A 16,131-nucleotide genomic window follows, 5' to 3' on the forward strand; every position below is an offset into this window, starting at 1 on the left:
AGTTTATACATGTAAATGATATTCCTTAAAAAAAATATTGGGCAAAATTAAGGTTGTTAAACTACATGTATAAATGGTACACTTGAGGTACATGTATACTTTCAGAATCATTTGAACATGAATATCAGAAAGGAAGATGACAAGGCTTCTAATGCAATGTTTGTTTTGAAATTTGAGATAGAATCTAATTGTGTATTACCTGCAAAACATATTTAGTTTTGACACTAGTAATTACACTGATCAGTATTTTCATGTACTAGAAACTAACCTGTAACATTAACAGAAATAAAAAAAATCTAAAAAACATCACTCTGAGAACAAAGTATATTATCATTAAGTCATATAGGCTCTAATTCACCTCATTTTAGAGGTTAAAATGAGTGGAAAAAAAAACATAGATATTGTTTGCCTTGCTACCAATGATATTGCTTTTCATAATTGTTTGTTTTACTTTCTAATTATGCTGCGATAATAAAATACGTTATTGTTAAAACATGAGATGGGAGTTATCTTTTATCTCAAATAGCTACATGTAGTTTAAGGTTATGAAAACGTTGGCTTTCTGTCTCCATTTAACCACTATTTACATGGCACACTTACACCATTATATTGATTAGGCCTCCTACATGAACAAATACATAATTGTATTTTGGTAGGTAAAAATGGATGTGAATGTGATGGATTCAAAAGAAACAACAGAATAAGTCTACTGCAACTATTCAAGACAAACATGCTGAAGACATGAAAACATGTAAAACTTCAAAACGAAAATGTGAGACATTGTAGACTCTGCCTGTTGACAATATATTATGCACTTTGATCACAGGTGTATATTCAACTGATGAGAAACACAAATAAAATATGATGAGAACTGGGGCATCATCATTGAGTAAATATTATCTCTGGTGGAAACAGATCTTCAGCTGAGCCTCACCAAATGCAAACACAGTATTCAATTACAATACCAGGTGCACTAATTACCAAAGCAACATCAATTACCCAAAATAATTCATTTAATTCTTTGTTACATTTGAAAATAAAAATTTTGAAGTAATTATTCAACCCTGTGTAAAATCATCTTGCATATTGAGACTGCAACAAATGTTTCATAAAGTCTTTTTAAGAAGTTATATTGCATATCACTGATGAGCCTTTTTTGGGTGCTAAATCAAATTCCAAATTATTATTTTCATCAGCTACAGTTGATATACAATTTATGCAAAACAAAATTCTGATTTTCAATAAGCATCTGATTACAAAATGCAATATTTTTCAAAGTTAGATTAGGGTTATAGAAAGTGCACTCCAAAACAGTGAAAACTGAAATTTTCCATCAAGCATAAGAGATGATCACCTTCCATGTAGTCATGTATCACTTACAAAACGCTCATGAAATGCCCCACCCCCCTGTTGCAGTCAAGTTGCCTCTCATCTGATATTGCACAATGGGACAAAAGGGATCATGGATGTTACTCCTCGACCAAAAATTAAGATGTTATTTATTTCATTGTCAGTCTTGATCAACACATGTACATTCAATGAAGTGTCCAATAATGCAAGTGCAACGTACATTTATTTCCTAACCAAACCAAGATATTAATCTCTACTTGAATGGCTATGTACATAAAATGGGCTCTGCAACTACCGGTATTGTCTATTTCTTTTTTTTTTGGGGGGGGGGCAGAAGTTGAATAATAATATATCTCAGCGACATGGGGCTGTTCCACAATTTTTAAAGTCATTGTTGAAAATTCTTTTAAAATCAAACCATGCAAAGTACACAGAAATTCAAGAGCATTTCAAATAAGGTATCAAAATACAAAACACATGATTGTGAAGGTTAACATTTAAAAATATAAGTATTCACTAATCAAAAGAGTAAAAAAATATTTGAATAAAGTTTGTTAAATTAAAAACCTTTCTGTAGCACAAATACATGCACATAATGACTGAAAATGTCCATGAAATACAATATTTTTATGATAAAATTTAGGAAAGAATCATGTAACAGAAATGAATAGAAAATACAGATTCTAATTTTCCTGACAATGAAATGCTTTAATCATAATTATACAACAAAATTCATTTCTGAAAAATTATCAAACAAATCAAAAGCAGGATTTGTGTCACATATCCTCACTTTCCTACCCAACACTCAGTGTTGTTTCTGATGTTCCTCTCATAACTGCAGCCTCACAAAGCTGGTAACCATATCATGCACCATTTGCGGCCACAGAGGGCGCTTTAAAATCTGGGTACTTGCATCACAATCAACTCAATAATCTATACTGAATGGTGAGAAAAAAAAACTACATTAGAAATTATACTGAATTTATAAATATGGATTGTGGTATTGTTCATTAACTATAATATCGGAATAGGGAAAAAATGTTACTGAAATGCGATCACATCGGATGGATTCCAGTGTTGCCTAATCAAGGACTAAGGCTAATAAAAATCAAGAAAGCCTAATCATTGGCATTAAGGAATTCTTTATATAATAGTCAATGACATTCCTGCCATAACAAGGAAGATATGACTACACTTTAGCTTACCGGTACTGGTAGAATTACAATTAACTGATAACAGAAACATGTTAACACATGTGGATGGTTTTCCTTACAAAGATATAATCTTAGCAAATACAGTAGTTCAAAATTGTATATTTTCTTTAACTTTGATACTGTAACAGAATGTACATCTATGCAGGTAAGTAGTGTAATGCACAACTATGTATACTTGTCAAGGTCAATCCAGAAAAAAATTAATAGAAACATAACTAAACATCACTTTAATTAAAGCAAAATAAATATATTTTTTGCAACAGCGCTATAATGAATGAAAATTTATGCACCAATTGGCCAGAACTTCAATCGGGTGTGATAGCATTGACTGGTTTATGCACTATATCAACTTAAATTAATCAATATCCCCAAAATCATCTAGGATATTAATAAAAATAAACTGTATTTCCCAAACCATGTTTTCATGAAAAAATATATACCAATAATGAACCTGGTAGCATAGATATACAATTCACTTTTCTTGACCAATTCAAACTGTATATTTACAAATTTAAGTCCATTTGAAAGAGTGCTAAGAGATACTATTTCAACATGAGACAGCTACTGATAAGCCATAGGTCACACAATATGTATAGATACATGTATGTACATTTCCAGCCAAGTAAGGGGTTTGCAGAACACCATAGAAAGTTATGAATATTGTAAAGCTGATGACTGTAGACATATATAGACAGGAAACATCTCAACAGGTGCAATACTAAACTATTGATAAGATGATCAGTTAAATGCATTCATGTAATGTTGTCATCATCTATAGGATATTCAATGGAGACAGACAGAGAAATACAATGTAGACAGAGGAAAGGGGAAAGAGAGGGACAGATAAAACTATAGGAGAAGTATTAAAATACATGAACATCTTTACTTTGTAAAGTCACCAAACCTATACATGTACACTGACCAACAATGTTTGCTGGGTCATTGATACATTATAGGTAATAATAAAGCTTTAAAAATTCCCTCATCACTTGATTAGGTACGTGGGTTAAGGCTAGGGAGCACTGCATAGAGCTTTTTACAGCTCAGATGTCTTGACTACATTCACAAAGGCAGGGTGACTACAACAGTCTGCTGCTGCTGTTTGGCCTTGGCATGGGTGAGTATGTGAGACTTGAGGTTGGTAGATTGGGCAAACTTCTTGTTACAGCCATCAAATGGGCAGACGTATGGACGGTCTCCTGTGTGTATCCTTACATGAGTGCGAAGGTTGAAATCCAGTGAGAATCTCTTCCCACATCCTTCAAATGTACACTGTACAAAATAATGAGTTAGGGGGAAATGAATTAAATACATATGATAAATGACAGATGCAATGATCAATTATACCAGTGCAACTATGACTACTCATGCTAAATCTATGACAGGGCTATACATTAATCCAAGCCACAAATGACATGGCCATTGATGATCTGTTGATTGGCCTTAGTGCCTCTCTCTTTGGCCTTTGATACTTTATGCCCTTTTACATTTTACCATTTAGAGTTTGTCTTAAATCAAATGAAACCATGTGTTTTCAACATTTTTTTTAAACTGTGAAATCGGATTCTTATGTGTGCACTCTTTCAGCTTTGGCACAGATATCCAGGTGAAATTACATGTACAGTAGGGGAAGGCGGGGTAAGTTGTGACACTTTTTGCATTTTGCATGTTAGAATTGATATGACTAGTAATATTGTAGAAATAAGTACCTTGCCTTTAAATTTGATTCTTGGGAAATCTTTTTCACCTATAGACAACTTTCTACCCCCACACTGAAAGTCATCGAGACCTTTGAAAAAAACGATGTCAAATGGCTCAACTTGCCCCATCTGTGGGGTAAGTTGTGCCACCGTCTGGGGTAAGTTGAGCCACAAAAACTATGAACAAAATGTAAAATCTTTTCACTTGCTAATTCTCTATAAATACTAACATCTTCTAAAAGTAAAAGAACTTTCATGTGAATTTGCTCCTTTCTGCCTGCATATCAACGGCTTTTTACATTTTCAAATTCTTTTTATTATACATCACCATAAGAATTACCATGGCTCAACTTGACCTATGTTGATTTTTCTTAAATTACCCCAGTCCAAACTTATTGCGATATTTTCACATCCACACATTTCTCATGCATTCATCATGTAAAAGACTATAACAATAATGAGAATCCATACATGGACTAACAATATTGTTCTTATTTCTATAATACATTTAAAGACGTGTGTGGGTAAAAAGCACTTATCTATTTCACACCCTTTTTTACTTTTTTGGCTGAAATTTGTATTTTTCCCTCTAAATAGCACTTTTTGTTTTAAAGTTGAAAACAATGTGGTGGGATTAAGGGTTATGCAATGGGTTATCAATACCTGACACCACCACAATGTCTTATTCATTATTGGCCTAGGGGTGGTGGCTCAACTTGCCCCTATAACTTACCCCGCCTTCCCCTTAGCATCATATTAACACAATATTCAGTCCAAACACTGTCAGCTTGGCTGGTGATCACATTATATGAGAACAAGTCTGGAGAGCAGGAGAAACTGAAATACTTTACCTGGAAAGGCTTCTCTCCAGTATGGACCAGTTGATGTCTCTTGAGTTTAGAGCTTTCAACAAAGGCTTTACCACATTCTGCGCATACATGTACCCTCGGTCCGTGGGTGTGTAAATGTTTCCTCATCGCTGAATTGTCACGAAACATCTTGGTACATCCCTGGGTCAAATCAAGACGAATTACAACATAAGAATCAAAGTACTGGACAATCACAAATAGATGCTGTGTACATGTTTCTGCTTCTGAATATAAGAGATGGACAGATTACATGAAATTATTCATAGTACCAGCTACACATTGTTCACCTATTTATTGTTAAATTTATCTAAATACATCCAGCAGGACAGTCAAAAAATGTGGTTGCACATAAAGCATTGATCCCAATAAACAATGAAAAAAATACAAATACTGTGTAATGAAATCTATTCTCAAATTGTAACCGACAAACTAGGAAATTGATTAGAAAAACAGCGATGTCATTCAAATAATCAATACCTTTATCACACACCAATTTTTCTCTTTTCAAGTACTACATGTATGTAGTTTTTTTTCTCTAGAAATACTTTTCTTGGGTCTCTAAATGCTTGTGTCTCTGTATGCATTGTATGTATTACGCATCGCATTCAATCTACACTCCCAAAGACCCCCCCCAGGTAAAAATTTACTGAAAATGGCATGCGTACAACAGTGCATTTTACAATGTATTTAGACAAATAAAAATATACCAAGTTGCCAGCTTGGGGCTGACTTACTTACCTTGTGAGGACAAGCTATTGTTCTTGGTACATCATCATCTTTTGGCTTTTTTGGTTTAATCCTTCAATTAAAAAAAAAACACACAAATTAAATAAAGAAATAATATTTTCTATTAAAATGTAAATTTGAATGTGGATAATATGAATTACATGTAAATCAAAATCAAGTAACATGTACATGTATGACCTGAAGTTACCTTATGCTGAAAGAGTTGAAATGAAATGTAACATCAAAAATCAATTACTTAATTGCACCATGATATTCAATCATGGACCGAAAGAACTCCATGTCCAACCTACATGTATGTAGAGTAATATTAAATAGAGTATTAAGAAAAAAAAAAGCACTGATCAAACAGCTATTAATGCTTGCATGAGTAATACAGTGTGTCTGAAACATAAAGTTGCACGAGTCATAAGGGTCCTCTATGCTCACATCACCATCAAGAGCATACACTGTAGTCTGAGCTTTCAAATGCCATTCTTCTATTTGTTTTAATCTAAATCTAAAAATTAATAAGGCAAATTGAAAATAACTAATGGTAGTGAAAAGCTTAAACGATGCTCTTGAAGTTAATGTAAGCATCATATCATAAGAGTATTTTATAATTGCCAAAGAGAGTAGTTTCACTTGTACAATATTTTTAGACACACTGTAGTAGTGTAGCAGCAACTGTAATATAAGTTGATTGTTTATGGACAAAGTTCCTGTATTCTTTCAAAGTAATAATTACTTGAAAAACGATAATATTCATGATTGTGATCATGAAAAAACTGTAAATAAGATTAGACATAAAAGATAAATGTTTATAGAAAAAAGTTTATCAGTGATTCAGAGCTTGGAACAAATTAAATCTAGTAGTGAAGCGTAAAAAGATTTGAAACTTGGGAAAGATGGCAATTTGTTGGGTAGAAATGGCAGACATTAACGTAGAGGACTTTTCCCTCAAAGAAAAGGGGTAAACTGAACATAAAATATATATAAACATGTCTGTACAGGTGTGTATATTATATTTGAGCATGTTCCTACATATAGATGTACTTACATGTATGAAAAAAATAGATACTGCAGATCTGTACACTCTAAATAAAACTGCATCAGTCAACATTCATTACATGTACATATACAATAAGTTTATAAGGGACAATCACAACAATGAATCGCATCTTCAAAAGTCAACACGACTTTTAAAAAAAAGAAACAAAGATGAGATACATGTACATTCTATTGAGCATTAGTCAATTAATACATATTAAGAAAGATGAACATGTACAGTTCATGGGCCTGTGATACTTTGACTATTCTAAAAGCTACACAACACAACCTTGCACACCTTGCAAATTCTGCTAACTGTTTAGGATCACTGAGATCAATGCCTGGGATGCCACCGGGTGGTAACTTCTTGCCAGTCAGATACTCCGAGTAGTCTGGTGGTTCACACTCAAAGCCAAGAGATCTATCATGACAAGCTGGTGGTGCTATCACTTGCTGAGGTGGGGTCACTGGGTCATCTGACAGCTGTTTCTTCTCTTCTGTTCAACAAAATCAAATTCATTTCAGTTAGACTTCTCACCTCATTTTTTAAAGGATTGTACATGTACATTATACATGTAATAAAGGGAAACTTAACAAAGTTCAGTCATTCCATTATATTCCTCAATGATAAACCACCCTCAGAGGTACAAGTACACATACATGTATAAGCTTATCCCTCAGTGTCCTCAATAAGTCTAAAAAGAACAAACCTAAACCAAACTACTTTGTAATGTAGAGGATGTTGCTGGTCGATATTTGGTTTGATAATACTGGTTACAGGATGTACATGTTATACAAATCATGTGTTCATGCTTTAATTCTACAAAACCTCCCATCCGTGCATTTTTATGAAGTACTGTTCCATTTTTTGTGCATCATTTTTAGCTTGTATAAACTATTAAAGAGACCATCTGACATATGTGTTCTCTCAAAGAAAAGTCTATTGATGCTGATGCTTTTTTTTATGTACATACCAGTACTAGGTATGCCTGTGATGTCATAACAAAAAGAAGGTACATGCACATGTACATGTATGGGTGTGATCACTTCATGCAATCCCTCAAAAAATTGGTGGAAATCAAACGTTTCCACTTCAAATTTATCCTTATGTTCTGTTGAATAAGTTTTAGATGTTGACGTTCAAGGACGAATCTGGTGTCAAATATTTTGAAATTGGTTCATGTCCATGCTTATGGTTTAACAGGAATATTAGATCCAAATCAAAACAATACTGTTTATATGAAGACTGGCTGGATAAAGATTTGATTTATATCAACAATTTACTTCACACTCCTATTCCAGGCAGTAAATTATTTGAAGACATTGTTTTCTATTATGGTGTTGATTTACACAGACAGGAGGATATATATTTTTTTCATGAAAAAATATTCCAGAAGGCTGGCTGTTAGCTCTGATTTCAACAAGTATGATAGTTTTGATACATGTACATGTAGGACCAAATCCAAACTTATGCAAACATCCAAGTTCCTAAATATGTGTATAATACGATGTTGGCGGACTGTATTCCTGAATTTTTTTATCATACTGGAATGCTCTATGTAAAGATGGACCTTTGAATTGGAAAGAAATTCATCTGAAAATTTTTGAATGTTCGATCAATACCCGTTTTCATTCTTTTTATTTTAAATTCTTTCATTGCCCTTAATTTCTTTTTATACAAGGTTAATATAACCTTGGTCACATTTGTTCTACGGCGGCCGTACGTCGAGTCGAAAACAGTCGTTTTATTCATTTTTACTAGAACCACCTACATGCAGCTGGTAGAAATAAATGTTAAAACAACTTTTTTCGACTCGCTGTACGGCCGCCGTAGAACAAATGTGACCAAGGTATAAAAGAAAGGACTCTCCAAATTGCGATTTTTGTAAAAGCAAACCAGAAACATTTTCACATAGTTTGTTTATGAAATGCGCCCACATTCAACCTCTTTGGAAGTGATAAAATCTATAAATATGAAAATGCATAACATTAAATTTATACCCTTTGAAAGAATGTTTGGATATAAGGATGATAGATTTGTAGTGACTTACAAGTTATATTTTTCTTTTACTGAAATATTTTATTTATATAATTATTTGTCGATTCCAAACTAACTCTCCCACCTACATGTACCAAGCTTTTCAAATTTATTTGAATGTTAATAGAGAAACAGAGTATGCATGTAGGTTAGCCAAAAGCAAGGTAAACTAACTCTTCATTTCCGCAAAAGGAGATTTGAGCTGAAATTTGCTGTGAATGTTCATGGTTATCTTTAATACATGTAATCTCTATGTGATGAAATTCATATTACGCCTTTATTCCTTTTGATTTTCTTTTTTATTCAAGTTTTGTTTATATTGTAATGCTACATGTACATGTATCTGTGATATTCAATGTCATTGTTTTGATTGTTGTTGTATAATTATTTTATCAATAAAAACTTAATTATACAAAAAGTTTGTAATGTTGACAATGCAGGTACATTGTAATTCAGGTACATGTACAAAAAAATGTAAATGTATTCACCATAACATGCAAAAACACCTTGCTCTTGATCGCGATTTTCAAATATCCTTGAATGTGCTGAATCACGCAACACTAGGCCTAAACACACTTACACATTATATATTTGTATATCAATCAATGTTAGTTGATTTTTGCCTGCAAAATATCACCGAGTCTGAAAATTGATCAAAATAAATTTGTATGTACGTCTACATGAACACTGTACAATGTACATGAAAGTTTACTATGAGCTGCAGTTCTGTGAAAGTACACATGTACATGTAGGGAGCACTAAGCACTTGTTCACTGCAACCATCCTGCCTGTGGGGAATCTACAGGTACTGTAGTCCCTATGGTATGCTAATGCTGTACATACATGTAGCACACTTGTATGCCCTCTATTGGTGGAAAGTAATATGGCAAGAAAATTTTCATTTTTCAATCTCTATTTTCAATTAAGAAATAATAATTTAAAGAATCAAATTGTAAGAGCCAAATTATACTATGAATAGCTGTATTGGAAACTGACAATGTAAGAAAATCAAGCATTTGTCCTATAGAAAAAGAGAAAATAAGCCAAAATTGGCACCCTTATTTTGCCACACATGGAGATGCAACTGAGAACAAGGTTACATACATGTACATGTTATATCATAACCTTGTTCATTGAATGTGTTGTAGGGAGGAATGAAAGGCTTTCTTCATCAGTGCTTGTCCATGAAAAGCAGGCATTTGGGTACAAACTTGCCAAGCTCTGTTTGGTTTAAAGCAATACATATCAGAGCAGAGCAGTGTTGTGGTAAATAGTGATTAACTTGTCATAACTAACAATGTTTTGGGATATACCACGATGAAGGGAGAAGGAAATAAAAACTGAAGGACAGAAAAAAAGAAAAAAAGAAAGAAAAAAAGGAGGAAAGAGAGAATGAAGGAAAGAAGACAAGGTTTTCTTCATTCTTTGATAGAAAAGCAAGAAAGAAAGCAAGCAAGCAAACAAAAAATATAGAAACAAAAAAATAAATAAAATCACAGAATTGAAGGAAATAACAATGAAGAAAAGATAATTTAGAATATAAATGGAAAGCAAAACAGAGGATAAAAGAAAAGAAAGACTGAACTATTCAATAATTAAGAGGTAGGAAAGAGTGAAGGGAAGAAAAAATGAAGGAAAGAAAAAAGAAAAAGGAGAGGAATTGAAAAAAGCAAAGAAAATGAAGGAAAACAAGATTGAAAGAAATTTAAAGAAAATAAATAAATAGACACAGAGAAAGACATGAAAGTAAGAAAGATACATGTAGATGGAATGAAAAAATGCATGAAGCAAGGATTAGAAGACAGGACGAAGAAAGAAGGAAAGAAACAAAAAACATAAGGGGAAGAAAGCTCAAACTCACATGTACTTTAAATCACTCATCTAAAAATTCTGATTTTTTCAATGAAATATTCTGAAAATATATTTTACAAATCAATAGAAAACTCAAATGTTTTGAAAAATGAAACAATGTCAAACTAGATAATTAAATTGCGGCACCCCAAGACTATAGTCACGGGCATAGTCACGCACCAAGCCACTCCAGTCCCAGGCCATGGCTCAGCCTCGAACAACTGCATGTGCAAAAACCACGACACGGCATAAATGACAACCCAATCACACGATCCACGCCTTGGCGATCGGCCCAGGGCGGCGACATAGGCGTAACTGTGTGCAGTCTCTGCACTCAATTCAAGCAGGTCAAGGGAACAGCCGAAAACATATCTAGTTCTGACGGTTATAAGGATTAAATGCTTTAAAATGCACTAATATAAGATATTCAAAACATCAGATAACATTAAAAGAGTTTGATAATTACCGACAAGTCAATAAATGAGACATATCCCCAACGCAAAATCTGTTTTTTTCACGAGTGTCCTTACAAAAACTCTCTCCGAAATTCGCCATTTTGGAAACGCCATTTTGTAACATGGCTGCGCCCATGACAAAAACATGGCCGAAATCACATCAAAACAAATCCAACATTCAAGATTTTGGGTCGATTAGACCCTTTGGTTATTCGTGTGATCATTCATATCAAATATGTTCTTTGAAATTGACATTTTAGTTGATGGAGACGCTTTGATATTTTGATGAACGGAAAATAGAGTGCGAGTTCTGCGTAAGCGTTCGCTCATTCGTTTTGCGTGTGTGATCGAGAATTCCACAACGGCATTCGCATTGCAGCTGCAGCTGAGGAATGCACGTTGAAGGAAGGGCGATGCAAAAGATCGTTTAAACTGACGTTTTTGCAAATTATTCTGAAGAAAAATATCACCCACCTGAAGCCCACATCGTCACTGAAAATTCCCCTTCCAGAGTTTTGATTTGAACTTGCTTGTGTTCCCATTTTCTGGTGTTCTTTTCTGAGTCAAAAGACAACTCCCCACTCGCCAAGACTCTCGTTCGCGAATTTTTCTTCCCCTTTTTCCGTCTGCTTGGACCAGCTAATGTTTCGTCAGATAAGTCTGAATTTGGTACTGGAACAGGGACAGAATCTGCATCAATTATATAACTAGAACCTGTCAAATCATCAACATCTCCAACGATTTCCTCCCGAGTCTGGAGAACTATTTCTTCACGATCTGTTAAATGGTGAATCGAGATGGGTTGACATTCAATTCCATCGACAGTTTCACATTCCACCGTTTCCACTTGTCCTATTCCGTCTACTGGTATTGTAACTATATTTTCAGTCGTTATGCCCTCAATATTTTCCATTGGTATGCTCTCTATTTCCACCTCTTGAACAGGTAATTCAATTGCAGTATTAATAATGTCCGGATCAGCCGCCATTTTGGCCGTAATATAGGGCAACTCAATGTCAACTTCTTCGGCGTCCATGTTGGATTTTCTTCTGCTTCCAGTTTTGGCAGCCAAGTTCGTCTCATCATCGCAGGGGGTCGTGACGTAGACAGAAATCTCGCGATTTCTCGCGAGGTTCAGTCACGTGACAATTAAAGCAGTGGCTAGTCTGACGATACAGAACATTTTGTTTTGTGGCCGATTATCTTGATTGAATGAATGGATTTATTGTCCATAAAAGATATTCTTTTTTCACTGGTTAACACACATGTAGATACAGTGTATATACACCAAACAAAACAAAATATGTCAACATGAGGCACTAGCGGACCCAGGAGGGGCACAGGCGGCCCGTGCCCCCCCCCCCCCGAGGCACAATCAAACATTTTAATGTAAAAATGCCTTTAAAACAGAAGTGTGCCCCCCTTTCGAAAGTGAAGATGTCTTTTTTTTTGCTTGTCATATATTTTCGTGGACGAAAATCACTAATTCTTTCCCCGGGAAAATGTGCCCCTCCCCCTTTCGAAAAATCCTGGATCCGCCCCTGGCATGAGGGAGTAATTCCAACTCAGGTATACATGGTTCATGCAAAATTATTAATACAGGTCAAAGTTAAAGTCGGGTTTAACTTAAAGGTCAAGTCCACCTCAGAAAAATGTTGATTTAAATAAAAAGAGAAAAATCAGAGAAGCATAATGCTGAAAATTTTATCAAAATCGGATGAAAACTAAGAAAGTTATGACATTTTAAAGTTTCGCTTATTTTTCACAAAATTTATGCACAATTTAGTCACATGCAAATGAGAGAATCGATATTGTCCCTCACTATTTCTTTTGTTTTTTATTGTTTGAATTATACAATATTTCAATTTTTACAGATTTGACAATAAGAACCAACATGACCGAACCATAAAATATTAATGGTATAATTCCATAATGGCAAAATAAAACTTTGTTTCACAGGACAATGAGGAGAAAATAATATTTCATATAATCAAATACAAAATAAATAGTGAGTGATGTCATCAGTCAGTCCCTCATTTGGATGTGCATATAACTATTTTGTAAAATTTTGGATATTCTCTTTTTATTCAAATTAACTTTTTGTTGGGATGGACTTGTCCCTTTAAATTAGTTCATATTCTAGAATAATCATGTTTGGTTATAATACATGTCTGTAGTTATCGGTAAGGTATGTTATACGGTTGATTTAGCCTGAATACTGACCTAGGTCTTTTCTCTTCTCTACCAGGTATTATTATGTACATAGTGTGGTTGAACAAGCTTCGATATGTCCTTTCTTCTATTCTTTCTATTTCTTTTATCTCTTCCTATTCTCCTCTTCGTGTTGTTATTGTCGTCACCGTTTTTGCTGTTGTTCTTCTCCTTATTTATTTTCCTTCGTTATCAGTTTCTTCCGTCTCCTTCTACTCCTCGTCCCCACTATTCTTCTGTTGCTCCTCTTCCTTCTCCTTCTTTTCTTCTTCGTTATATTCTTGTATATATCTTATTTATTGTCTATATATCTTATTTATTGGTAATAATAAATTCTGATTTTTTTCTTCATTTTTAATATGTAAATAGTATAATTGTACCATTTTATTATATTAATTCAGGACCCCACTGGAAATAAGCTTTCGAGCTTTCGTGGGTCATCCTGTGCAAGCCTGTTGTTTAAATGCTACTGTATAATATGTTATGGTGACTATCCAAATAAAATCAATCAATCAATCAGATAAGTAATGGATCGAAGCTGATGCAAGTGCAAATGTTATTCTAGTGGAGATCAAGGGAAGTGCAAGAGTTGTGTGTCTGATTCTAAGACAATCTCTAATTACTAGTATATGAATATATTAAATACTAGTATCAAAGTTATCTATCGTGAATGAATTATTAAAAACCAAACATGTATCATCTACATAATACCATGAACGTTTTTAAGAACATGAGAGAATTATAGGCTTGTGAGAAGGACCCTATTTTATAATTTTGGGCTCAATCATATGAACAAATAAGCACAAAATCTGCAACTCGGTGGCACATTGACAATGGGCAAATGCATGCCAATCCTTACTTATAAAATTTAGAAAAGAATGCTCGTCATAAGTATATTGTACATTTACGAAATCAAATATAGACATTGTAGGAGACGGATGGAGAAAGTAGAAAGTCCAGAAATAAGTAAAATAACATGTTCATGTTTGTCTTTAAACATGACATTTTTTTTCTAATTTACCCCACCCCCAACCAATCGCATGGGATGTGTCCCGTTCAATTTACAACCCGATTGATCACTTCATTTTTGTTAGTATATTTATCCCCGGTCTTTATCCCGGTTAGTGATGCAAAATAAATGGAGAACATAAAAGAAATGAGAACTGAAATTTAAAAGAGTGTTTAAAAGCGAAATAAGCAAATAAAGTGGAAGTTCCAAACTGATTAGATCAAAAGGAGATATAACTCTCTCAAGTTTGTACTCTTGGACGATTTTTTTATGAGTTCTGTTCTTTCACCCTTTTTCCCCTTTTTAATCATTGAATTGTAATTTTATTCTCTTTTGTAATTGAACTCTTGTATATTTTTAACGTTTGATACTATTTGTATTTAATGTTATCTGTAGATTGTGACCTTGAAGTAAAGACAGACAGACTATATAACACTGGCATTCAGATATTCAATCATGTGATATTCATGAAACATGCAATCTCCTTTCCCAAGAATCTTGTATTCATTCCATTTTACCTTATGAAATAAGTGATGATGAATTGTGATAACAATTAATTGTATAGTAGTATGGTAATCAGGACTTTGATAATTTGTATGATACTTTTAATGCAAATGAAGACACCGAATGGACTTGGATATTGATTGCAACTGTAAATATTTTTTCAGATGACCAATTTGTAGATAGTTTTAAAAATATGAATAATAATTATTGTAGTATATTACATTTCAACTCTCGTAGTTTAAGTAAAATCTTGATGTAATAGCCGCTTATCCAAATTATCTTTTAAATTTTCTGTATTCGGATTTTTGGAAACCTGGATAAATAGCAATACGGTTTACTAACGGTTGGTCTAATATCACATGGTCTAATCTTCAGATGGGCTAACAACATTCGGGCTAAACCCACTTAGTCCAAGACTCTTTTGTTCTAACGACCACTTGGTCTAATAGCCAATTAGTCTCATGACATACAACTTGGTCTAATAACCAGTTGGTCTAATAACCATTTGGTCTAATAGCCACTTGGTCTAATGCCCAGCCTGGCTAATCGTCACTAAGTCTAATTTTCATTTGGTCTAATGTATTTTATTGTCACTTGGTCCAAATGCATTTGATCTAATACTTGTTCGTCTAATTGTCGTTTAGTCTAATACTTGTTGGTCTAATACCAGTTTGTCTAATCCTCACTTGGTCTATATTGCAGTTGGTCTAATTTCAATTTCGATTAATTTCCACTGGGACTAATTTTCAGATAATCTAACATTCATTTCGTCTACATGCCATTTGCTCTAATTTCCGATTTGTCTAATTTCCATTTAGGATAATGATTTGTAAGGGCTTTTCCCATAAGGCCATACATACAGTTTATTCATGTTATTTGTGTTTTTCTTTTTTTTTCTAAGCTGAACACTGAAGAAATCTAATATTGCATTGCATGTTGTCCGATCCATTTTCTTAAACATGTTAAATGTAAATGGGAAACGGGAGGGGATGGTGAAATAATAAAAAAACAAGAACAAGCAAAAAATGAATTAAAAGAAATGATAAAGGTTGAATTAAGAAGCCCTACATTTAAAAAGAGTTGAAGAAGAAGAAGAAGAAAAAGAAGAAGAAGCATACAGAAGAACAACAAGAAGGAGACGAGGAACAAGAGAGAAA

General features: G+C 33.7%; 1 protein-coding gene across 1 annotated transcript; it reads right to left on the bottom strand.

Annotated features, from left to right (window-relative positions):
• Positions 1–1,052: 1,052 nt before the first annotated feature.
• LOC121419202 (transcriptional repressor protein YY1-like) lies at positions 1,053–12,358 on the bottom strand. Its single transcript, XM_041613558.1, has 5 exons — positions 11,725–12,358; positions 7,205–7,403; positions 5,872–5,932; positions 5,116–5,274; positions 1,053–3,836 (listed from the first exon to the last, which is right to left on the bottom strand). Exons 1-5 carry the CDS (start codon positions 12,284–12,286, stop codon positions 3,627–3,629), a joined length of 1,191 nt encoding a protein of 396 aa, XP_041469492.1. The 5' UTR covers positions 12,287–12,358; the 3' UTR covers positions 1,053–3,626.
• Positions 12,359–16,131: the final 3,773 nt, after the last annotated feature.

Source organism: Lytechinus variegatus, chromosome 7 (genome assembly GCF_018143015.1).
Source record: "Lytechinus variegatus isolate NC3 chromosome 7, Lvar_3.0, whole genome shotgun sequence".
In the NCBI taxonomy this organism is placed as follows: Eukaryota; Metazoa; Echinodermata; class Echinoidea; order Temnopleuroida; family Toxopneustidae; genus Lytechinus; species Lytechinus variegatus.

Coding starts and splice junctions, on each gene's coding strand:
- LOC121419202 (XM_041613558.1), bottom strand. CDS start 12,286: ATGGACGCCGAAGAAGTTGACATTGAGTTGCCCTATATTACGGCCAAA. Junction 5,933..7,204: donor CAGTTAGCAGAATTTGCAAG/GTGTGCAAGGTT, acceptor TTTTAATTGAAG/GATTAAACCAAAAAAGCCAA. Junction 5,275..5,871: donor CAATAGCTTGTCCTCACAAG/GTAAGTAAGTCA, acceptor GATTTGACCCAG/GGATGTACCAAGATGTTTCG.